This window comes from Typopeltis vanoorti, chromosome 20, assembly GCF_054136105.1.
Source record: "Typopeltis vanoorti isolate ZY-2024b chromosome 20, IOZ_Tvanoo_1.0, whole genome shotgun sequence".
In the NCBI taxonomy this organism is placed as follows: domain Eukaryota; kingdom Metazoa; phylum Arthropoda; class Arachnida; order Uropygi; family Thelyphonidae; genus Typopeltis; species Typopeltis vanoorti.
Window position 1 is genome coordinate 64,228,523 of NC_143568.1, and position 27,779 is coordinate 64,256,301.

The 27,779-nt window shown below is 34.4% G+C and overlaps 1 protein-coding gene across 1 annotated transcript in view; it reads left to right on the forward strand.

Annotated features, from left to right (window-relative positions):
* The window catches only part of LOC150095506 (cytochrome P450 3A8-like), a 93,453-nt gene that overhangs the window by 50,954 nt on the left and 14,720 nt on the right, over positions 1 to 27,779 (forward strand). Inside the window, exons 9-11 of the mRNA XM_090410695.1 lie at positions 499 to 625; positions 17,207 to 17,367; positions 19,401 to 19,489. Coding sequence (XP_090266821.1) covers positions 499 to 625; positions 17,207 to 17,367; positions 19,401 to 19,489 — 377 coding nt within the window. The remainder of the gene's footprint in view (positions 1 to 498; positions 626 to 17,206; positions 17,368 to 19,400; positions 19,490 to 27,779) is intronic.

The following is a 27,779-nucleotide window of genomic DNA, read 5'->3' on the forward strand; positions in this document are numbered from 1 at the left end:
ATTATTCAAATAATAGAATTCTATTGCTTTACAATTGTTAAATATGTGATTCATATCTGAATTTCTAGCAAAGTTATTGATCTTCTAAATGCATTAATTATGAAGATTTGGTTTCATGAACACTTGCAGGTGCGATGATTATTTTATACGGCGAACACAAAAACTATTAAATTTAATGTACATTTTTAGTTCTCAGGGTAGGCTAATCATTAGATATTCGACTATATTTCTTGGTCTAGAAACTAAACATGGATCAAGACTATACACGCCTCTACTAAGCTGTTTAGTATTCTCACACCGAACATGGATTTTATCTATCATTTAAAGAGATTCACAAAACATCCAAGTAAATATATTCTTAATAGAGTATTTTTATAAAAATTGTTCTGAATGACAGCGACGAACATTTTGCATTTCAATTCGATTCATTTAAGATGAACCCAAAATAACGCACATTCATTTTATGGCAAACCGGCATAATTCTTAAATTTTTTTCAGCCTCAAAATGACTTCCTTCAGATGATGATGGAAGCAGCGAAGGAAACACAGATCGAAGAAGTCGAGATATCAGAACTCGAAGCTGACAAATATAAGCACAAGTTTCATTATGAACCAAAATACAAAGGTAAACATTTTATTCTACTTGAAAACATTTTATTATCACAATCATGGTTCTATTTGAAATTCTAAAAGTTACATTCTTTTGAGTAGTTCTATAGTGCGTGTGATGAACCATTACGTGGTTGAAAGATCATGGAAGAATCGAGGCATATTTTCGGATTTTGAACGCAATCTGTTTCGCAGATCATATACAAATATGGGAAGCTTTTTATCGTACAGAATAGAAACTCCAGCTAGGGATTAAACACATTGGTAGACAGACTGTCCATATTCTGAACTACGCTTATAAGTCCAGTTACTTGTGTGGAATAAGTCGTTACCCTTAATACTTACAGAAATATTGGATGGAATATTTTAATTTCTTTCATAAATCAAAACTGTATTTTAGTATATCTGCAATGAAAACTGGTCGTTATTGGAATGAATGAAATAAAAATAATTGTAATAATCAGGTATCATAATACTAAAATAAAACACATTAAAATGAATTATGAGAATATGAAAATATTGCACCAATATAAAGAAAAAATAGCTAAAATAGTTCAGAAAACAACATCTGTTCGAAAGATTGATGTTCGAATCCCATCTATGAAGTGAGGAACCCTATGAGGTTTTTTCAATCAAATGGTGAGTTACTCAATCTCATATGGGGGTAGGAGATGTCTCGAAGAAACTAAAGTTTTTCCATCCTCAAAACCGGCCTGAAAAACACCCGCAATATTGTTTCCTACGTTTACATTGCGTGTGTTCTTCTGGCTGGTTTCTTCTAAGAATTAGAATTAACCACCCTATTCCTTCGAATTTAGTTTCGAACGCCAGCACAAAGAAGGATGGGTCTCAGCATGATTAAGGAAACCTTTAGCATGTTTTCCGAAACGAAAAAAGGTAATTGTATCACTCAATTCTTCAACAGCACCTTATCTACATTTCGGTAAATACCATTATTACTGGATAAAAAATTCGAATGTTGTATAACTCCGCTTGTACATTTTCGTTGATAAATGAAAAATTCGTTCAGAAGTTCCTCCCAGATCTATGGAGTTGTAACATCTCTTTCCTCCGTTTCAGATTCTAACGAAAGACAGAATTAATCGTTTTGGGAAATGATCTACACTGTGCTGAGATAAACATTGGGACAGCAATGTATTTCATTATATCCCAAAGGAAGGTTTACATATTGATTCTGTTTCTTGTGGCCACTTATATCCTTTTCAGCACAACCAGACAGTTATAGGTGGGATGAGTTTTGATTCGTTCTTATTTTTCTAATTAATTCAGTACTGTTGTCGATGACCAATGTTCCAGCTGGTCTCAAAGTTGAGATCACATTTCAGTGCAACTCAGTATACATTTCTACAGAATTTTCCGCACATCATGTCACAATAACATCTGAGGAATGATGAGTTCACTCACTTGATCAAAGGACAGCATGTTGTTTAACACTGCCGCAATGTAGAAAGCATTGTTTAAAAATCAGCTCATAGCATTTTTTATTAGTAGTACAAGTACAGTTCGTTGCTGTAGTTGAAATTTCAGTTACCTGCATCTGCCCTTCGTTAAAAAAAGAGGCTGCGGCGCTTTACATAATGTTCGTTACTAACATGAGACGTTGTCGTAGAATCTTTGAACTGCAACCCACCTTCGTACACTATTTGGTCCTGATGAATTTGTGAAAATGACCAACAAACACAATCTTTGCATGGCTCAGGCACTTGTTCTGGGTGTTTCTGCACACACTGATGATGCCCAAACATATAGTCAAGTGCTTGGGCCATGGCCAAACCCATCCAGACTAAGCAGCATTCTTCTTGTTACGATGGTTTTTCTACTACCATCACCATTGTTACTTATATTGATAAGTATGACATCTATAGAAAGATCGTTTGCCAAAAGAATCAACTATCCTTTGGATAGTTAATTCAGAAAGTAACATGAATGGTAAGTTAATGTTGTTCTCTAAACTGCATGCACTAACGCCCAACAGACCGTGAGAAAAAAGTTCCTAAACTCGATAAAAGCTGAATGATCTCATTAAGCATATCTCGAAACATTTCAAAAAACGACTCTGGTGGGAGAATTTCAAGGTCACAGAATCTAATTTGGCACTCCATTTGACAAGTTTGATATCTGATAGAAAACTGTGACTGACCCAACGAAACAGTATAAAAATCCTTGTAAAGTGAGGGGTCAGTAGTGGAAGAAGAGATTTTAGTTTCAAATCAAAATACTGAACGTAAATTATGTAAATTTTGGGAGGGATCGTAACTTGTTCCAGTTACACCAGCAAGTGTTACATTAGGATTAACACAATGTCCTGTGCTTTATTCCTTTTCTCCTGCCAAATCCACGTCTACAAAAATGGGTGGATGATTAAATACATTCCCTTCACCATCAACAAAATGAATTATGGATGATCGCTATAAAAAAATATTCTAGATTTCATAAATCTTTTTTTTAGAAAATAAATAAATGAATATTATTCATTATAAGGTGATTTTGCAATTTTGACATGACGCGATTCTTTCACTAAGACAATTTCACTAAACAACCATCAAAGTCTTTACCAATCATTCTAACAAGCAAAAAATTATGATTTATGACATTTCGCTTAACACAAAAACAGTTTGAAGTATTTTCATGAACATGTTTTTAATTTCCATTTGCAAAAACCTCCTTATAACCTTATATTAAAAACTTATACATTTAAAAATTACTCTGTAGATTCAAGAAATCTCTTTTAGAAATAAATAAATATTATTCATCATAAAATCATTTTGCAATTGAGACACTACCCGATCTTTCACTAACAAACTTTTATTTAACATCTACCATCAAAATCTTTCCCAATAACCCTAACAAGAAAACGAAATACTTTCTAGATTTCAGAAATCGTTTTTAGAATTAAATAAATGTCATTCATCATAATGTGATTTTGCAATTCCAACACTATACGATCTTTCACAAACACAATTTTATTTAACATCTGTGCTAAAAAATATTTCCCAATAACCCTAACAAAAAAAATTACTTTCTAGATTTCAGAAATCTCTTTTAGAATTAAATAAATGTTATTGATACTAATGTGATTTTGCAATTGCTACACTACATGATCTTTCAGTAACACACTTTTATTTAACATGTGCCCTCAAAATCTTTCACAATAACCCTAACAACATAAAAAATTTACTTTCTAGATTTCAGAAATCTCTTTTAGAAATGAATAAATGTTATTCATCATAATGTAATTTTGCAATTCCGACACTACGCGATCTTTAACAAATAAATATTACTTTAACATCTTTATTTAAAAAAATATTTCCCGATAACCCTAACAAGAAAAAAAAATTACTTTCTAGATTTCAGAAACCTTTTAGAAATAAATAAATAAATGTTAATTCATCATAATGTGATTTTATAATTGTGACACTATGCAATCTTTCACTAACACACTTTTATTTAACATCCACCCTCAAATTCTTTCCCAATATCCCTAACAAGAAAAAAAATTACTTTCCAGATTTCAAAAATCTCTTTTAGAAATAATAAAATAATGTTAATTCATAATAATATGGTTTTGAAAATTGCGACACTAAGCGATCTTTCAATACGACACCATTTTTAACATCCACCCTAAAAATCTTTCCCAATAACCCTGACAAGAAAAAAAATTACTTCCTAGACTTCAGAAAACTCTTTTAGAAATAATAAATGTTATTCATCATAATGTGATTTTGCAATTCCGGAACTACGCGATCATTCACAAACAAACTTTAAATTAACATCTGTATTAAAAAATATTTCCCAATAATCCTAACAAGAAAAAAAATAACTTGGTAGATTTCAGAAATCTCTTTTAGAATTAAATAAATGTAATTGATCATAATGTGGTTTTCCAGTTGCTACCCTACATGATCTTTCACTAACACAATTTTATTTAACATCAGTCCTCAAAATCTTTCCCAATAACCGTAACAAGAAAAAAATTACTTTCTAGATTTCAGAAACCTATTTTAGAAATAAATAAATGTTAATTCATCATAATGTGATTTTATGATTGTGACACTATGCAATCTTCCACTAACACACTTTTATTTAACATCCACCCTCAAATTCTTTCCCAATAACCTAACAAGAAAAAAAATTACTTTCCAGATTTCAAAAATCTCTTTTAGAAATAATAAAATAATGTTAATCATCATAATGTTATTTTCCAATTGCGACACTACGCGATCTTTCATAAAAAAGGTTTTATTTAACATCCGCCATAAAAATCTTTGCGAATAATCCTAACAAGAAAAAAAAAATTCTTCCTAGATTTCAGAAATCTCTTTTAGAAATAATAAATGTTATTCATTATAATGTGATTTTGCAATTGCGACACTACGTGATCTTTCACTAACACTTTTATTTAACATCTGCCCTCAAAATTTTACCAAATAACCCTAAGAAGAAAAAAAATACTTTCAAGATTTCGGAAATCTCTTTAGAAATAAATAAATGTTATTGTTCATAATGGGCTTATTGCGACACTACGCGTTCTTTCACTAACAAACGTTTATTTATCATCCACCCTCAAAATCTTTCCCAATAACCAAAACAAGAAAAAAATACTTTCTAGATTTCAGAAATCTCTTTTAGAAATAAATAAATTTTATTAATCAAAATATGATTTTGCAATTGCGACACTGTGCGATCTTTCACTAACACACTTTTATTTAACATCCATCCTCAAAAATGTCATTCATCATAATGTGATTTTGCAATTGCGATAGAATGCGATCTTTCACTAACAAAATTTTATTTCACATCCGCCATCAAAATCTTTTTCAATAACCATAGCTAGAAAAATAATACTTTCTAGATTTTAGAAATCTCTTTTAGAAATAATAAAATAATGTTAATCATCATAATGTTATTTTCCAATTGCGACACTACGCGATCTTTCACTAACACACTTTTATTTACCATCTGCCCTCAAAATCTTTCCCAATAAACCTAACAAGAAAAAAATTACTATCTAGTTTTCAGAAATCTCTTTTAGAAATAAATAAATTTTATTAATCAAAATATGATTTTGCAATTGCGACACTATGGGATCTTTCACTATGAAACTTTTATTAACATTCTCCCACATAATCTTTCCCAATAACCCTAACAAGAAAAAAATTACTTTCTTGTTTCAGAAATCTATCTTAGAAATAAATAAATGTTATTCATCATAATATGATTCTGCAATTCCGATAATACGTGATCTTTCACTAACAAACTTTTATTTAACATCTGTGCTAAAAAAAATATTTCCCAATAACCCTAACAAGAAAAAATTATTTTCTATATTTTAGAAATCTCTTTTAGAAATAATGAATGTTATTCATTGTAATATGATTTTGCAATTGCGACACTATACGATCTTTCACTAACACGATTTTATTTAACATCCACCCTCAAAACTTTCCCAATAACCCTAACAAGAAAGAAATTACTGCCTAGATTTCAGAAATCGCTTTTAGAAATAAATGAATGTTATTCATCATAATGTGATTTTACAATTGTACAACTATGTAATGTTTCTCTAACACACTTTTATTTAACATCCACCCTCAAAATCATTCCAAATAACCCTAACAAGAAAAACAATACCTGCTGGACTTCACTAACACATTTTTATTTAACATCTGCCATCACTAATAAATAATAAATGTTTTTCATCATAATGTGATTTCGCAATTTCGAAACTACATGATCTCTCACTAACACACTTTTATTTAACCCGTGCCCTCAAAAGATTTCCCAATAACCCTATCAAGAAAAAAAATTACTTGTGATTTTGCAATTCCGAAACTACGAAATCTTTCACAAACACACTTTTATTTCATCTGTGCAAAAAATTCTTTCCCAATAACCATAACAAGAAAAAAAATTACTTTCTAGATGTCATAAATATCTTTTAGAAATAAATAAATGTTATTCATCATAATACGATTTTGCAATTCCGACACTATGCGATCTTTCACTAGCACACTTTTATTTAACATCTTCCCTCAAAAATTTTCCCAATAACCCTAACAAGAAAAAAATTACATTATAGTTTTCAGAAATCTATTTTAGAAATAATAAACGTTATTCATCGAAATGTGATTTTGCGACATTATGCGAACTTTCACTAACATACTTTTGTTTAACATCTGCCCTAAAATATTTCCCAGTAACCCTAATTAGAAAAAAAAATAACTTTCTAGATTTCAGAAATCTCTTTTTGAAATAAATAAATGTTATTCATCATAACATCATTATTCATCATCATTCATCATTATTCATGTGGTTTTCCAATTGCAACACTGCATGATCTGTCACTAACACACTTTTATTTAACATCTGCCCTCAAATCTTTTTCATTAACCATAGCTAGAAAAAAATTATTTTCTAGATTTCAAAAATCTCTTCTAGAAATAATAAAATAATGTTAATCATTATAATGTTATTTTCCAAATGCGATACTACGCGATCTTTCATAAAAAAGCTTTTATTTAACATCCGCCCAAAAAACTTTGCGAATAACTCTAACAAGAAAAACAATTCTTCCTAGATTTCTGAAATCTCTTTTATTAATAATAAATGTTATTCATCATAATGTCATTTTGCAATTGCGACATTACGCGATCTTTCACTAACAAACTTTTATTTAACATCCACCGTCAAAATCTTTCCCAATTACCTTAACAAGAAAAAATTATTTTTAAGATTTCAGAAATCTCATTTAGAAATAATAAAATAATGTTATAAATCATAATGTGGTTTTGGATTGCAACACTGCGCGATCTTTCACTAACACATTCTATTTAACATCCACCCTCTAAATCTTTCCCAATAATCCTAAGAAGCAAAAAATTTACTTTCCAGATTTCAGAAATCTCTTTTAGAAATAAAATAATGTTATTCATCATAATGTGATTTTGCAATTTCGAAACTACATGATCTTTCACTAACACACTTTTATTTAACATCTCTTCTCAAAATCTTTCCGAATAACTCTTTCAAGAAAAAAAAATATAATTTAGATTTCAGAAATCTCTTTTAGAAATAAATAAATATTTTCATCATAATGTGATTTTTCCAATTGCGACAATACACGATTTTTCACTAACTCATATATTTAACATTCGCCCTCAAAATCTTTCCCAATGACCCTAACAAAAAAAAATTACTTTCTAGATTTCGGAAATCTCTTTTAAAAATAAATAAATATTATTCATCATAATGTGTTTTTGCAATTGCAACACTACGCGATCTCTCACTAACACACTTTTTTTAACATCTGCCGTCAAAATCTTTCCCAGTAACCCTATCAAGAAAAAAAAATACTTCATAGATTTCAGACATCTCTTTTAGAAATAAATAAATGTTATTCTTCATAATATTATTTTGCACTTGCGACACTATGCTATCTTTCACTAACACAATTTTATTTAACATATACCCTCAAAATATCTCCGAATAACCCTAACAAGAAAAAAATACTTTCTAGATTTCAGAAATCTCTTTTAGAAAGAAATAAATGTTATTGATCATAATATGATTTTTCAATTGCGACACTACACGATCATTCCCTAACAAACTTTTGTCTAACATCTGCCCTCAAAATCTTTCCCAATAAACCTAACAAGAAAAAAATTACTATCTAGATTTCTGAAATCTATTTTAGAAATAAATAAATGTTATTCAGCATAATCTGTTTTTCAATTGCGACACTACGCGATCTTTCACTAACAAACGTTTATTTAACATCCACCCTCAAAGTCTTTCCCAATAACCCTAACAATAAAAATATTACTTTCTAGATTTCAGAAATCTCTTTTAGAAATAATAAATGTTAATTCTTCAGAATGTGATTTTATAATTGCGACACTATGCGATCTTTCAATAACACAGTTTTATTTAACTTCTGCCCTTAAAATCTTACCCAGTAATCTTATCAAGAAAAAAAAATTACTTCCTAGATTTCAGAAATCTCTTTTAGAAATAAATAAATGTTATTCTTCATAATATCATTTTGCAATTGCGACACTATGCGATCTTTCCCTAACACACACTTACTTAACATCCACCTCAAAATCTTTCTCAATAACCCTAACAAGAAAAAATTACTTCCTAGATTTCAGAAATCGCTTTTAGAAATAAATGAATGTTATTCATCATAATATGATTTTGCAATTGTGCTACTATGCAATCTTCTTCTAACACACTTTTATTTAACATCTACCCTCAAAATTGTTCCGAATAACCCTAACAAGAAAAAAAATACTTTCTGGATTTCAGAAATCTCTTTTAGAAATAAATAAATGTTATTGGTCATAATGTGCTTTCCGAATTGCGACACTACACGATCTTTCACTAACAAACTTTTATTTAATATTCGCCCTCAAAATCTTTCCCAATAACCGTAACAAGAAAAAAAATTACTTTCTAGATTTCAGAAATCTCTTTTAGAAATAATAAAATAATGTTATTCATCATAATGTGATTTTATAATTGCGAAACTATACAATCTTTCACTAACACACTTTTAGTTATCATCTGCCCTCAAATTCTTTCCCGGTAACCCTAACAAGGAAAAAAATACTTTCTAGATTTCAGAAATCTCTTTTAGAAATAAATAAATGTTATTCATCATAATATGATTTTGCAATTGCGACGCTACCAGATCTTTCTCTAACAAACTATTATTTAACATCTACCCTCAAACTTTTTCCGATAACCCTAACAAGAAATCTCTTTTAGAAATATTAAAATAATGTTATTCATCATAATGTGCTTTTATAATTGCGACACTACGCGATCTTTCACTAACTCACTTTTATTTAACATCCACCCTAAAAATCTTTCCCAATAAACCTGACAAGAAAAAAAATTACTTTCTAGAGTTCAGAAATCTCTTTTAGAAATAAATAAATGTTATTCATCATAATGCTGGGTTCTTTACTTTTAGAGTGGTAAATGAGTGGAATAAGCTGCCAGAGTCTGTTGTGGGTGCTATGACAGTGAGCGAGTTCAAGGCAAGGTATGATAGATACTGTGAGAATGTTGAACAGCTGTGTGAACATGATGTTTAGGGCCTCCCTCGATGAGTCTAAGGACTCCTGGAGTAGCCCGTGGTAATAATAATAATAATAATAATAATAATAATAATAATAATAATAATAATAATAATAATAATAATAATAATAATAATATGATTTTGCAATTGCAACGCTACCCGATCTTTCTCTAACAAACTATTATTTAACATCTACCCTGAAACTTTTTCCGATAACCCTAACAAGAAATCTTTTTTAGAAATAAATAAATGTTATTCATCATAATGACAGCAGAACTGGATAAGAGAAATGGGTTTACAGTGATACTGCTGGACCTGGCAAAAGCGTTTGACAGGATACCACATGGAATTCTAATCCATAAACTACAACATATGGGAATGGATATAGGGTTGGTGAGATGGATAGGTGGGTGGTTGATGGAGAGATATCAAAGAGTAGTTTATTCAGGAGTAGAGTCCAAAAGACAGCCTGTGACTAGTGGTGTGCTGCATGGTTCTGTTCTTGGACCACTGCTGTTTAATCTGTTCATTAACGATATAGGGAAGGATCTAAGTGGAACAGTTCATTTGTTTGCTGATGATGCAAAGTTGGATAGGGCGATAGTGAATGCAGGAGATGTCAAAGTCTTGCAGGATGACTTAGATAGATTGGAGTTCTGGGCTAAGGAGAATGGATGTCAATTTAATGTGATAAAATGTAAGGTTATGCATTTGGGGTGAAATATTTAGCAGCAGTATACCACATTGGTGGAACTGTACTCCAAGAGATTGATGAGGCCAGTGACTTGGGAGTGTTGGTGGGTAGGGAGATGAAGTTTAGGGGGCACATTGCAAAAGTAGCTAAAACAGCTCATCAACTCAATTGGTTGTTGAAAAATACCTTGACGAGCAGAGACAAGCAAGTTATTATACCTCTGTACCGAGCCCTGATAAGACCTCATCTCGACTACTGTGCCCAGATTTGGTCACCTCGGTTCCTTCTTGATGGGGAGGAGTTATAAAGGATCCAGAGGCGACTGACTAAGATGATAGCAGGACTATGGAATGAACCATGTGAGAACAGGTTGAAGATTTGTGGGTTGCAGAAACTAGTTGATAGGCGGAAAAGGGAAGATATGATTGAGACATTCAAATTGCTAAAATGATTCTATAAGATTAATTCAGAGGATATTTTTGAGATCAGGACTGGTGGTGGGGGACACCTATGGAACCTGGGCAAGAGTGTGTTTAGCAGGGGTGTTAGAGCTGGGTTCTTTACATTTAGAGTGGTGAATGAGTGTAATAAGCTGCCAGAGTCAGTTGTGGATGCTATGACAGTGAGCGAGTTCAAGGCAAGGTATGATAGATATTGTGAGAATGTCAAATAGTTGTGTGGACACGGAGTTTAGGGCCTCCCTCGATGAGTCTAAGGACTCCCTGGAGTAGCCCGAAATAATAATAATAATAATAATAATAATAATAATAATAATAATAATAATAATAATAATAATAATGTCATTTTGCAGTTGCGACATTACGCGATTTTCACTAACAAACTTTTATGTAACATCCACCCTCAAAATCTTTCCCAATTACCCTAACAAGAAAAAAAATTATTTTCAAGATTTCTGAAATCTCTTTTAGAAATAATAAAATAATGTTATCCATCATAATGTGGTTTTGCCATTGCAACACTACGCGATCTTTTACTAACACACTTCTATTTAACAGCCACCGTCTAAATCTTTCCCAATAATCCTAAGAAGAAAAAATTACCTTCCAGATTTCAGAAATCTCTTTTAGAAATAAAATAATAAAAAAATTTTATTCATCACAATGTGATTTTGCAATTTCGAAACTACATGATCTTTCTCTAACACACTTTTATTTAACATCTCTTCTCAAAATCTTTCCGAATAACCCTAACAAGAAAAAAAAATTACAATCTAGATTTCAGAAATCTCTTTTAGAAATAAATAAATGTTATTCATCATAATGTGATTTTTCAATTTCGACACTACGAAATCTTTCACAAACATACTTTTATTTAACATCTGTGCTAAAAAATCTTTACCAATTACCCTAATAAGAAAAAAGATTACTTTCTAGATTTCAGAAACTCTTTTGCAATTAAATAAATGTTATTGATCATAATGTTATTTTCCAAATGCGACAGTAAACGATCTTTCAGTAACACTTTTATTTATCTTGCACCCTCATAATCTTTCCCAATAACGTAAGAAGAAACAAATTACTTTCTCGATTTCAGAAATCTCTTTTTGAAATAAATAAATGTTACTCATCATAATGTGATTTTGAAATTGCGACACTTCACAATCTTTCACTAACAGACTTTTATTTAACATCTGCCCTGAAAATTTTTCCCAATAACCCTAACATGAAAAAAAAATTACTTTCTAGATTTCATAAACTTCTTTTAGAAATAAATAAATATTTTTCATCATAATGTTATTTTCCCATTGCGACAATACACGATCTTTCACTAACTCACTTTTATTAAACATTCGCCCTCAATATATTTCCCAATGATCCTATCAAAAAAAAAATTACTTTCTAGATTTCGGAAATCTCTTTTAGAAATAAATAAATATTTTCATGATAATGTGTTTTTGCAATTGCAACACTATGCGATCTCTCACTAACACACTTTTATTTAACATCTGCCCTCAAAATCTTTCCCAATAACCCTAAAAAAAAAAACTCAACTAGTTTTAATATTTACAAATGACATTGCATTGTTAAAAACATTAACTTACATTTTCTCCAGAATTGCTCATATCGTAACTGCAAACTTCTAACAGCATGTATATATTGCAAATGCTTGAAAAGAGACTACGAATCTCCAAATCCTGTTACTGTATATTTATAGAAAAATCATAATCAATGGAAAACCAATAACGAGAACACGTGACATCGAATAAACTTAGTTCTCATCGATGACATGAGATCAAATTCACTTTCTTAGAAACACAAAATGTAAACATATATGCAATCAACTCGAAAACAATAAGTGTTGAGGCTCCTTAATCAGGAATGAATAAGATTAGGATATGTGTCGTCACAATTATGTGAATGCTAAAATCAGTTAGTCACATGTGTAAGTCTGTGGGAACAAGCATCCTTGGGAAATGATACCTTTTGAACAATACTGCAAGTCATCTAGCACAGGATGTGATTAGTTATTTACAAAATGACTAACTAAAGACACAAAGAGGACCGAAAACTAAGACCTGAAATTAATGAGTAATCTTCAAGAAATCAATGAAAAAATCAACAGTGTGGAGAAAAAACTTTCACACACATTTATTTAATTATTTATTTATTGCTCAGTTATTTTGGCTAGAAAATGTAGTTAACTGATTTTTAAAGTAAAATAGAGAAACAAAAGAAACGATTCCTAGTACCAAATCTACCAGAATTCCAAAAACAGGAAGCATTAACTACTCTCAAATCTATGATGTCGTTTTAGACAGAAAGCGTGAGAAAACATAGCATGAGGCACCATGCGAAGGAATTAATGAAGAGGTACCGAATGGATGGAAATCTGAAGGATGTGGTCAACTTGATTTTCTGGTTATTTACAGAAATGTCGTTCCTTCAGCTCATATGTTTTGTGTGTGTGTGTGTGTGTGTTGTGCTGTGGATATAAAATTCAACTATTTTGGAATATCTATTCGCATTAAGAAAAGCCATTCTGGAAAGACTTTAAGTAATTTAAATTATCTAAACTATATACAAAAGTTGTTGTAATCCATTCAAGTCTCCGTTTATTTTAATTAATTTTTGAAATCCTGCTTGGTTTTTCTCTTGACTGTAAACTAAAAATACCAATAGCCAAACATATTGTTAAAAATATAACGTTAATTAGAAAAAGTAATGAAGTTTAAGATCTTAAATGTAAAAAAAAAAATCAGCTAACGCCTTTTTATTCCCGTATATGGGGAGTAGGCGAGGCCATTTAGCCCTATCTAACTTTTGGAGACTGAGTGGGCAGTTCAATCTCCACTGGTACCAATCAGAGATAGATGGCCCAAGGCTATCACTAATTAAGCAGTACACAGTGAAGAGAGACGGCTCAAATGTGCCGCCATCTCGTGGTTCCTAACCCTAACACAATATATTTAATGTCTGAAGTAATGTGGGTTCTACGATCGATTTTCTGAGTTTACGGGACGAAAAACCCGAGTTTCCGGGAGGAAAAACCCGCTTGCCCATGCCAGAGATCGACTAACTCGGGAACCGGTCGAAAAAAGGCTTAGAAAAATTTCCTCTAGTCGCCGACTAGACTCGAAACCAAGTATTCCTTCCTGCGGCCAAGCGCAGTGGTGTGCAAACGGCACATCCACTGAGCTACACAGGCATCTTAAATGAAGACAAATCAAAATATTCGGATGCGTTATAAATAAAATATGAATTAGAATTAGGATATAAAATAAAAATGCATCAGTTATGAAAAAAACGTGTGTGTTTGAGGGACACATTCAGAAAAAGTCTAAACGCTGCTGCCATCTCGACTCCACTCTAAGAATTCCATAGTCTTTAACAGGAAAGAAATACCCCAAACTATATTGAAAAATTAGTACTGCCATCTATAGACAAAACTTGATCACAATGATGGATGTGTGTCACCCTGGGAAAGTACAAGATATCTTATCTCAAAACATAGGCCACAATTACATAGGCAAACCAAAACACCACGTGATGTCACAAAAACATATGTTCCCCAGAAATTTCCAAACACATAACGTCACGATTCCTTGTCTCTGAACATCACCCAGAATGCTTTAAGCATAGCAAACACACCATGTTATGTCCCTGACAGAAGGTTCCCCCAGCGAAATTCCAAACTATCTTATCTATACCATCACCCACAAGGCTATACAGAAACCATTTACTTATCCACAACTCGTAACAACACACATCCACGACATTGACGTTGCTTCCCCCATTCACCCTACCCCTGTTTGGTTTAAAGTGTCCCACCAATTAAGACACAAATCCTTATCCACTAATATATCTTCATTTTCCATTCAAAACAATAGCATCACTTATTTACAACTAACAAATTACATCACTTATCTTCATCTGATAACAACATACACACAGGTTACAGACATTACTACCCCTATTTTGTTCAGGGTGTTCCACCAATCACGACATGAGTCCTTATCTCGAACCATCACCCACAATTCCACTTAGGTAATTATCTCTTAGCAGGTGTATGAATTCCATTTTCGTCCTGCCATGCCATTTTTCTTCCTTCCAGTCTATATCTTCATAGTTGACGTCCCCCATAATAATCACTCGACCTGTACTCATTGTACTAATTTGGCGGAACTGAAGATCACACGTGGAACTCCTGGCTTATAGCAGAGACAATCCGTTCAAAGACAATAAAGCATTGCGTTCAATCTGGCTATTTCCGATATCAAGACACCATCTATAAACAGAACCAGGGCTTGGCGATGGGGAACCCTTTATCCCCTATTCTGGCGAATATTACCTTGAAGACTTCGAAACAAGAGGTAGATCGTCCTCTTCGTTTAAACCAAAAGTTTGGAAGCGTTATGTAGATGACATTTTTATTATACGGAGTGACGGCATAAACTCTCTCATGGATTTTCTTTATCATCTAAATAACCAGCATCCAAATATAAAATTCACGGCAGGACTAGAACATGATAACTCCCTTTCTTTTGGATATAAAGCTCTCACGCTGTTCTGGAAAATTTAGAATCTCTATGTACAGAAAACCAACGCATATTAATAGATATCTTCACAGTCTTTCTCATCATTTTCCACCAGAGAAACTCGGAACTATTTCCACATTGGGACACAGAGCTCGCTCTCTTTTGAACGATCCAGATGAGCTTCAAAAAGAAATTAATCACTTTTCACATATTTTTGAACAAAATGGATATCATAAAAGAACAATTAAGAAATTTTTCTTTTAGATCCTCCTAGGCACCACAATACAGAAACTACCAATTTTAAAGGTAACATCTCAATTCCATACATCACTTCGGTCTCCCAAAAACTGGCTAAAGTCCTTAAGAAGTACAACATCAGGACATTATTCACTACACTTCCAAAAATCCGATGTCTTATAAGCCATCCTAAGCCTAAGCATCACAATTCGAAATATCCTGGCGTATATAAACTATGGTGTAACTGTAATATTCCTTATTGTGGTCAAACTAATAAGTCTATTGAACTTCATATGGAAGAACATAAAAGAGACATTTCCTATAAAAGATGACATGCCAGTGCCTTATCCAGCCATATTCTCTTCTCTAACAATCCTCATGATGTTTTTTAAGGTCACTCAATTTCCTGGGATAGATCTGAAAACATTTTCCGCTGCAATGATGAATTTGAAAGAAAGATAGTGAAATCCAGGGAGATTGTCCTTAATCTTGAACATTTGAACAACAATTTAAGCTATAACATCCCTGATAGGCATAATGCTGTTATTCAGTACTGGCGTTCTCGAGAGTCTTCTAGCACGCATACAACAAACGATGACACGTAAAAATAGAACAACTTGAATGTTAATACAACGTTTTTTATTTCAATTATGTACAGCAATTTATCTGTGCTTCTCAGTTTCTTAGAATCTTCATGTTTCTTCTTAAAAATATACCTGATGCAGGCTGTAAAAAGTCGAAACTAGTTGTGTTTTTTATCATTAAAGTTTTTAATTAATTCTCGGTTTTTTAGTCATATATATATATATATTTTTTTTTTTTCATTTATCAAAGATATGAGATGCCGCAATGCGCTGTACTCTTGGTTTGTTCCTGCTGATGACAGTGTCATAAGTTTGCACATATTTTAGAAAACTCCATATTGAAATAGCGTGTTTCATTTGCTTGAGAAATAGATTCCGGGGGTAAATCAATGATTACAGAAGAAAAACGTAGAAATATTTTATTTGTACTGCAACTACTTATCCTATTAAATGGTGAAAGAAAACTATTATGTTGTACGCAACTACACTAAACTTTCTTCTGCATTCAAATCAATTTTACATCAACAAGATTTATTTTAATGATCGATAATACTATAAAGATGAATATTTCAGTGATTTTTGTGTTGCATCCTACGTATAGCAAACTGCTTGTGTTCGTTACCTTTAAGAATTACTTTATTCTTCAATTCAGAATTTTCTCTACCACAAGTTATAAAACCGTATTTTTAAGGAATGTTATTATATTGAAATATAACTAGTGAACTGTATGTATTTGTTATGGCTCTGACATCGATTTTCTAGGATTATCACAAATTTAGGTATTTTGTTATTAATTTACTTTGCTATTCGTTTTTTTTTGTATAAATTATAAGTTAGGTTCAGGCTATTTTTTAAATTAAACAATTAATATTATGTAATACAATATTTGTTTTAAAACAACCGCAACATATTCATACTCGTTGCATGCAACACAGTGAAATCAACTATTGACTAACGTTAGTATTCAATAAAATTTTCAGAACTTTCTCGAGAAGAGCTGGTGGCTCAGTGTGTTCTGTTCTTCATTGCTGGATACGATGCCACCGCGTCTACGTTGTCTTTTACTACACATAGCTTGGCTTTACATCCAGAATGTCAGGAAAAGCTTATAGAGGAAGTGGATAAGATCTTTGACGAATACGTACGTATCCCTTCTGCCTTTCTATCAATAACAGCTAAATTGTAAATAAACTGATTTAGCAAATGAGCTTTAATTTGCAATTGCAAATTATGATAACGATATACTTTGATAATACTTTCTTCGTCATTTTCAAATGTAGTTACATATTGTTACTGCAAAGGTGAAGAGAATAATATTGAGAACTAAATAAGCCACGTTTTTTCCCTCAATGATAAATTCTACACAAATAAAAAGCACCAAACATGGCGCTTGTCACGCCATTACAAAAAGCCACATTTATAAACAGAACTTTCAAATACAACGTATTTAAGTACAATTTGTTCAGAAGTAAGCAACTGTGTGCCAAGCTGTTCATCAAAATAGTTCTCATTTCTCGAAAGGTTAGGTTATGATACCTGGTTTCTGAAGTGTGATAACTCCCTTGGTACACCGTGGCAGGGAGGAGTTTGAACTGTCAGCCAATACTAGCATCCTTATGGTCGAATTAATCAATGCCTCGAATCACGTAACGAGGCAAGACCTGATACTGAATTTTTCAGCATAACTATCTTGTTATCTCACACCCTGCTCTTATTTCAGAAATTGCATCCGTTATGCAATATTAAACAAGTACCACCAGACAAACCTAAATTTAATATCCTGACTTCTCATTAGAATACCAGCAACATTAGAAAGCATTTATGAAAAGTTTAGTTTGCTTGCTACGAAGAAGATCATAGATTAGATGCAACTGAAGAATCTTCATAATGTAAATCTTCTTAAGGATTTAATGTGAGACCTTCAGTTTCAGGTTTGAATGAAAACAGTGCGGCAATGCAACTCGGCAAAATTCAACGAATAAGCGAAAAAATATCCTCATGATCCGTTGGTACTTGCACGAAGAGCCATTGTGTGTGTGTGTGTGTGTGTGTGTGTGTGTGTGTGTGTGTGTGTGTGTGTGTGTGTGTGTGTGTGTGTGTGTGTGTGTGTGTGTGTGTGTGTGCGTGCGTGTGTGTGTGTGTGTGATGCACATTTCAAAATCATATCTGTCTCAATATGATAACGAACTCTTATGACTGCAATATGCAATGTCTGTTATTGGTTTTCTGTCTTGAAGTATGATAAACCCGCCTGATTGGGTGATATCCCTCTGCCTGCATACGCGAATGGTTCTCCTTATCGTTTGCTCAGCCATATAAAAGTTCTTTTCGTTCTAGAATACATTCAAATCCAGGATTTCCCAACAACAGCTGTTTTGCTCTTAAAGATGAATTGCAACTACCCGACTATGCTGTAAATGGATCCAAATGAATCTGGAATAAAGAAAGTGATATCTTTCCTGTGATTATGGTTAGAGAAAATCGCTGTGGAAAGGAAAAGGGAAAGTATCAACGAATAAAAATTCAGCATCGATGCAGTGCGACAATACTCGTTGTAGATAGCAGATAGTAGAAGACAGCAAAAAACGAAAGTTTTGGGTATTCGTAGCAAAATATTTCTTATTTCGATTGGAAAAAAGCACACATAATTAGGCACAAATTTGAAACATGCAGGACTTTTTGTATTCTTCTTATTGTCAACCATTAATAAGTGAAATAGCCTAAAAAATAAACAACCGATTATAAAAATATTCTAAAATTCAGAGTAGTATATCTGTACTCTTAAACTTCATTAAAGTCTGATCAACTAGTCAGGTATGATATTTACTTCTTATATATGCACCATTCCCACATACAAGAGGCCATAATGCATATAGCAAATAAATGCAATAGGACTTACGCGTATTACATATTGCAAATAAATTTAGATGCAATTTAGACATACCCGTCTTAATGAAGACGGGTGTCTAAGGGGTAAAATTTAATTGTTGTTTTTTCTTTGTTTAGGAAATGCACATGAGCATGTGATTCGACTTTCCTGAAGTGAATTCATGAAGAGTAATATGCAATATTTGTAAATAGATGTTTATCAACTTAATACTTCTTAGGGATAAAATATAAGCTATAATTTATATCTTTAGAATTCACTAATAATTTATTTTTCTTTAATTCCAGGGAGAATTCAATTATGACACCGTCAGCAAAATGAAATATTTGGATTGTGTTGTTTCCGAAACTCTACGCGTGTTTCCTCCTGTAATAAAGTAATCTTCATTTTTCTTGAGTATTGAAATTATTGTTATTATAATTTGTTTCATGAAATGTGTGTATGTGTGTATTTCAAATTTTAATATCAAATTATCTTACATGAAGTCCTGCCGATCCTAATTATAGTAGTAAAGGTAAATGATGAAACGACAAAAATGGAGACCCCTCTAGCATCTATCGTATATGTGTCTAAATCGTATATTTCTATATAACTGTGAACTGATAGTATAGAATTTTCTCAGTAATGTTCTACTTATTCGTTCCGAAGGAATAGCTATAACTACTCTAAATTTATTATTATTAGTAGTAATAGTACTAGTAGGAGTAGTACGGTGTTATGCTACTTATTTGATTTTTCCAATATGAATGCAGTCGATTTTGTGGCAAATGCATAAAATTCATATGATGTCTATGTACTCTTCGCTTACTTACGGTGAAATGAATATTATCAGTATAAAATAACAGGAAATTATTTTAATCCACAATTTATGACACTTAGTTTATTTATATTTCAATACATACTGTAATTTAGATAATTGTGCTATTATGCTTGTAAAAAATAAAATTTCAACTTTATTTTTGAAAACTATTAAGAAATTAGAGATCTGTTGTGGAAAGTGGATCACGTTGTTCTTCTTCAATCGACACCTACAGAGTCAGTTTAAAAAACGTAGAGAATTTATTGATTTCTGAGCTCGTCCAAATCCAAAGTTCTAATTAAGCAAACTTCTTAAATATCTTGATTAGAAGCTAAACTTCTTATTACAAACACGATTATTTTCTTTCTTATTTTATAAATTTATTTTACGTACGCCGTTTGAATTTCTACAGGTCCATTATAGTCACGTTACCCGTTTATCAAGAATACTATTATAGTGTTATTTCTCATTACTGTAGCTTATATTGCATGGTTTTTCTGGGGAAAAAAATGAATACCTTGATTAGTAAAGAATTGTCTGTCAACATACGAGGATTGCGTTTCTTTTACACAGGAACCGAACTTGAATTCGCAAAAAATAAACGGAAGGGTTTCCATAAAAATATGATATGAATGGTTCTTAAAGCAGATGACATAAATATAATCGAATCTAGTTAACATAAATATTATCTAAAAATCAATTTGCAATTGATAACAGAAGGCGAACTGTGATATCTGGTATGTCAACCTTTGGCTTTAATCACCTCCTACATCTTTTGAGGGAGGCTCCACCATTATGCGCAGATATCAGGTGGAATTTATCTCCTCTTCCATCAAATCAGCACTGATTCAGCGACAGATCGAGGACGTGCTGATCTAGATCTCATCGGCACTCCGCTTCGTCACACAAGTATTCAATTGGGTCGAGGTGAAGACTAAGTGCAGGCCAGGGAGGTCATTTAACACCCATCTGTTAATAACATTCCATAACAGCTGCAGCTTGGTGGAATGGGGCATTGCCATCTTGATAGTAACACGAGTCCGTTCCATAAAAACTCCACAGTGTAGGAAGCACCTGATTTTCCAGAATATCAAGGTATTGAAAAAGCCTTCATGGAACAGCGGACAACGACCCATAGTCCCACCCCAGATCAGCTAAATGCACCGCACACCATTCTCAACCACCAACGCTTATTGTGGGTACAACACACTGTGGTAACAAGCGTTCACCAGACTACCTCTACACCGACACCCTGCCATCAGCCTGGAAATAGGTGAACCTTGACTCATTGCGCCAGAGTATCGTTTTCCAATTTTCAATTGTCCAGTTCACACGCTGTCTGGGCCAGGTCAGACGAGCCACTTTGTTCGTTTTTGTGAAGTACGGCTTGTGTGTCGCTGCTCAGCAGTGCAAACCCTATAAATGGAATTATTTCCTTACAGAGTTAGTGCTCACGATGGTGATACTAGCGCTCTGGAAGTCATCACGGTTTGTCTGTGCCAATTGTGGCCGGTTTTGCGTGAAACCCGTTTTAACACCCTCCTGCCTCTGGTAGTGATTTTCAGCAACCGCCTTGGGCGATTTCCTGCACTAGTGAAACCAGAACATCGCCGTTTGTTGATCACATCACAAACCGTTGATTATAATGCTCCAGTTAAGCAGCAATGGCATCTAGGGTCATGTCACCAAAGTGCAGCCCATGATGACAACTCTCTTGAAGTCACTGAGTTCGTGTCGTGTGGTCATGTCACCTATATTCAATATTATAATGAAACACCGCTTCCTACTATCTGTACACCAGTTTTTATAAAATATACATTGGCAGATAGGTAACAAAAGGGATATTTACATATTATAAGTATATAAGTATATATATTACAGAGAAAGAAAAATATTCCTTTCGGATATACAATAGAAAATGCCGTAAAGGAGTCAACGTTACAGTTCAGTTTCACTCTTAGTTATCATTCAGATGAAGTCTATTGTCGTCGGCAATCCAAAAGAGGGTACCAGTTGGATTTCACTCCTCACCGAATCGGCACAAACCCTCATGTATAGCCCTGTTGTAAACTACAAAGCAGGCTCTCATTGGAACTTGTTTCTTTGTTACTACAAAGAAACAAGAACTGTCGCGAAATTCATAGAGGAGTGGAATCCAACTGGTACCCTCTTCTGGATTTGGTTTTGAATTAGGGGGAAGGCTGGTTGGTGATTCTGGTTTCTGGGTGTGGGGATAGCTTTTAATTAGTTCGTACTTGTCATCTCTGTTGGGAGGATCCGTGTTTCGTGCAGTGAGACTTCGTTATCAGAGCCTTGGATCTCATTACTTGGCAGGCGTTCAAGAGCGACATGAGCGTTGTCTTTTCCAGTTCGGAATTTTCTTTCCTCTGAAGTTCGTGATGGGGAGAGAATTTTTGGTTTACTTTTTCCTATGCTTTGATTTTCTTCATGTACGATGTTATTCTGTTCAACTGGTTTGCTATTCTGGGCTGGGATGTTTGTTGATGAACTGTTGGTAATATAGGGACATTGTTTCCTAATGTGACCATCTTCATGACAGAAGAAGCACTGTGATGAGGAAGATAAGTAGAAAGTGTAGGTTATTCCATTTATGTCTGTGTTGATTAATTTTGGGAGGTCGTGTAGTGCGTCGTTGTTTAGAAAGTGCATTAATGCCTGTCTTCGAAAGCTTTTGACATGGGCAAATTCGGGCTTCTTCGTGGCTGCTGACAATTTGCGTATTATTCCTGTGACAGAACCGTATCTTGATAACATGGATCTGATATGTTGATGAGTAATTTCAGGGGGAACATTTGATACTGTTACTTTTGTCGGGGTCAGCTATTGGGGCTACCTCTAAGTGATCATCATCATCATCATCATCATCATGCATATCAAGGATTTAGGCCTAACGTGGCCTGTTCCGACCTTAGAAATCATCGTTGAACAGGATGTCCTGGTTTTATTTTTTCTAATGGCTTGTACTTTAAGGCTTCTTTTGGTAATCTTTCTATTTTCATTCTTTGAACGTGTTCCATCCATTTATGTTTATATTTTTTAATTTTTTCTATTACTGATTCTTGGTTTAATTCTTTCATAATTTCTAAGTGATAACTGCTGATATTGACGCCTTTTTGCAGTACCGTTAGTACCCATGAGATATGGCTGAAATACATCTGCACAGTACCAGCTACACTGGAAGCGTCAGTAATATTTTTTTGCGGGTACAATTTTGGCGATCGCCGTCAGATACTCTAATGGGATGTTTTCTTTGTTGGCAAAAAAAAAATAATAATTAAATTTTCTCGGGAAATGACGTTGTTAACAGTGGTAGTTATTTTTGCGTTAATCGGTTTACTGCTGACTGACGTGGCATTCTTGTGTGAGATCAGTGTTTTGGGAGACGATAGGATATTTCCGTTTGATACGACATTAGCATAAGATTTGAAATTTACTGACCTGTTTTCCATGTCCATTTCTCTCGTGAACTTGGCTCTTCCTTCCGGATCCGAAGTCATAGGAGGTCTTTGCTTTGTTGAGTTCTTGGTAGTATAGGAATGTACGGTTGCCATGGCAGGTAATCCTTCGCAGGCTATAGCCGCAGGTGAGGAGTGCAGGTGGCGAAGAAGGAATTATAGCGTAAATTGAAGGTATATAGAAACTCATACACCAGGAGAAGGAAACTGTAATAAATCACTTACCACTACACTTACGCGTACACGACTAGTATGAGTAGATAGCTCTCAGATTGGGGAATATACCTATATAAAAAACTAAGTCCTTCCTTGCGGATAAACGTATAAAAGGTGGAAGAAGGCAGGAGCGGTATGAACGCACGTGAAACACCTTGGCCACCTAGCGGATAGATAGATACATAGATACATGATATAATATCTATATATAGAGAGATTATTTTTATTGTAAACATAAGAATCTTATGTACAGGATTAACCGGTTTTTTCTCTGCAGTCAGGCAGAGAGGTTACATGCTCATACTCTTGTTGAGGTATGTTACATTGAAATATTAATTATAAGGTGAACTACATTTTTTTTAAAAAATTAAAGCTATTAACAATTTTTTTGACATGATACTGTATAAGAACATAAAATCGGACATGTAGGTGGAAGAACATAACAGTTACAATAGGACAATATTTTATCTATTTACAAGAAAGTGACAGCTGGTTAATATTCACACTGTTAAGCACAAAACCTTTCTCTCCCCTTTCTTTGGGGGGGGGTGATGATGTCACTTCTATGCTGGAAAGTGGACTATGATGCAGTCGCCCTGCTCAGCCAGAAGTTGATTCCGTAGATTCCAGTCTTGGTGGAAAAGATCTAAGGTGTTGTTCTGCCTGTGGTGGTGATGCTCGTGTTGGATCTGAATTCTCACCTTTTGTTTGAAGGCTGCAAGGAGTTGGTCAGCTGCCTCTCTCTGTGAAGGTGCTGTGCTGTCTGGTCTTGTATGTCTGAGGTAGAAGCTGTATATTACCGCTTTTGCAGTGATTTCAGAATGAATGATTATTTGACTCTGCATGGACGAGATTGAAATACTTATCTTCTGTATGAAGACTACCACAAGTGAGAACTGCCGTTTCCTGAGACAAACTGATTAGTTGGGCGTTACCTGAGTATTCCAAGTAGATATGCCGGACTGTTCCTGATCGGTAGCAGAACAGGCAGTTATCTGAGACATCTGAGTTAAATTGTCGTAATATAGTTGGAGTGGTTAATACATTGTGTGACATCCTCCACTGAATATCTGCATCGGGTTTGATGGCTCTTGTGCGATATGGTAGGTCCCATTGAAATGATGTTTGGTGGGATGATGCAGTTTCCAATACAGTGCTTTGGTTCGACTGTTGTGTTAGAGTGCTGTAGATTTTGTTAGGGTTGCTGAGTGTAAGTTTCTCCCATGAATTATTAGTTTTTATCAGAAAGATAGGCACTGGATCTGCTGAGTTAGAAGGGCTAAGCCTAATGTTCTGTTTGCTATCAGGCATAGCGACTTGAAAAGCGGCCTTTACAGTGTGTATCTGCTCAGCGCCTGATTCCCGTATTCCAGGTTTTCGAGCGATTTTGGAAAGCGCCTGGTGAGGCTTGGAGAAAGAATGTCACCCAAGATCCACGCCTCGTCAGCTCCATGGAGGAAAGTAAATCTCTTTCTGAATGGTCGGGTTTCTTACCATTTGGTTGTGGAGGATGGGTTCCATGAGGATTTCAGGAAGGGATGCTGTCTTCACTGTGTGCTGGAGGTTTAGCTTCTTCCATCTTCGAAGGGCATCTCTGTAGAAGTTTGTTAGATTCACTGACAAGCGCGCTGTTGTCATTCTTAAGGTTGTGGAGAGAGAGCGAAAGAGAGGGAGACCTCTAGTGGCAGAAGTAAAAAAATATATTCAGTGGTGCATTTGTGTGCTATTTCCTGTTGTAGGGTACTAAGGAGAAATCGAGTGCTGAAAGTTGTTATCCTGTTGTCAGTGGAGGTCAAGTTTTATCCTCCATCTTTGAGAGAAGGTAACATAGCTTGGAGTAGGAGAGCCATATGAATTGATAGATGGTTGACTTTATTTGTTTGATGAATTGTAATGGTGGCGTGAGAATCTTTAGTGCATGCCAATGGACACTGGTGGCTACTTGGTTCACAATTATTGTTTTCCCTCTTGTTGAGGAAGAGGCTCTTATTGATGCTCACTTTCCTAGTACTTGCTTGAAACGTTTATTTAGTGTTTCCCAGTTCTTATCCACATAAGAGGGAGTGTTTCCTAAGTAAATCCCCAGGTATTTATTTCCCTCTACGGACCAGTGACCAGACATTGAGGAATCGGTTCGGTTTTTTCATTAGCCACACCACAGTCCTCTGGTTTTATGTGCTTTAGTTTGGCTCCTGAGGCAATACCAAGCGGCATTGTTGGTATGCTGTTTGTAGGTTATGGAAATCCTCTTCTTTGCGGGCTATAATTGTAACATCATCACCATATGCTGTCAGGGTTAAGGTTTGGTAGGAAAATTTAGGATGGAATGCCCTAAGCAGCTTACTTAATCTACACAAAAAAAAAGGCTCAATGGCAATTGTGAAAAGGACCAGGAAAGTGGACAGATTTGTGTAATACCTCTGCTGTATGGTACAGTTATGGTAAGCCTGTTGTTTATTTTCATGAAGACGTGTGCCTTGTCATATAACATCTTAATAGAATGCCTGAGCCAAAGCCGAAGGCTTTCAAGCAGCTGAATAGGTATAGGTGTTCAATGCGGTCGAAAGCTATTTCTTGGTTTAATGTTACAAGACCCATTGTTTTATTGTTGTTGTTGGCTATGCTTATGAGATGTAAGTTTTCGTGGATAGATCGTCCAGGGATGGAATAGCTCTGATGCCTATTTATGATTTCGTTCAGAGAGGGTTTAAGTTTGTTGGCAATGGCTTTGATATAATTTTGCAGTCGGTGTTTATGCTGGAGATGGGTCTCCAGTTTCTTAATTTCATCGCATCTCCTCTCTTTGGAATTAGTTTAATAACAGATGTTGTCATATTGAGTGGGAAGCCATTGGTATTCGCGTCGACATATACTCTGTATAGGATAGGTCCTAGCTGTTCCCAGAAGGACTGGTAATATTCAGTGGTGAGCCGATCTATCCCAGGAGATTTATCTTTACGTAAGGTGGTGCAAGCAGTTGTCAAATCGTGTAGCGTGATGAGGAATTCTGTGTTACGCCTAGTTGCTGGTGAGAGTCTAACATCTGAGAGAATTATATTCGTGGCATCCATAGATGTAGAATTTGCTTGGTATAAAGTTTTGTAGTACTGCAAGGTATATAAGAGGATTTCGTCATGGTATGCGAATCTCCTTACGAAGGGTATTGTGTGCATAGATGTGTAGTATCTATCGAGCAGTGGCTGGTATAGGACCACATTTGGCCATCCAGGAGAACACTTTCTCATGTGGGTGCAAGTGTCTAAATGTGTCAGTCAGCTCGTAGTCATGTCATTTATAACATCCTGGAGAAGCTGAGCTAGTCAGTGTCGATGTTCTTGGCATTGTTGTTGTATGTCCACTGCAGGATCCAGAGTGCAGTTGAAGTCCCCTGCCAGTATGAGGTGGTCATTGACCTTGTTGAGGTGATTTTGGACGAACTCTGGTACCGCACTTCAAGCTGTTCGCTTTGTGGCATGTATATATTAATAATATGTATTTTTTTCCTGTCTAAGTTGTAATGAGTGCATATATTGCATACTCAGGATAGGTATCGATTATTCCTAATTTTGGGGCGCTATTTTGGTGAATTCCAATGCTGACTCCTGATCCATTAAGTTGCATGGCAGGACAATGGTGAATGGTATATGGCCAGTTCCTCCAGTGTTGATCTGAAGCTTTGCTGTTGCAATGGAAGTTAGTTTGCTGTAGCATAACTATTTCTGGCTGGTGGAAAGGATATACTGCAGGACCAGCCTGTTTCGCAGTGGTATGGCACATCCTCTAGCGTTAAGTGAGAGAAGTGGTGCTCATTATTTTATGGTTTATTTATTTTTTTTTTGGTGCGGTAATCCTCACTTCCTTTATGAATAGTTACGCTGTCGCTAGGATTCAAGCCCGTTGATCATCAGATGGTATTTTATTTTCCTAAGATTGGTGGTTTTCCTTCCTCTTTTTCCTGTCAGAACGGTTCTTAATTCTGCCAGCTGGGTGATAAGGCCACTGATGTCGGCGGTGTAGTCGTATGCTGTCAGCAGTTTTTGTGAAGAGCCTCGAACTTTTTTTAAGAAGCTCTGAAGCTGCTCATTTATAAGTGGGCATTTCCAGTTTTCTCTTCATCATCTGAGGACTCAAGAAGCTTGATCTCTTCTACAGGCTGTTGATAGGGTTCTGCAATG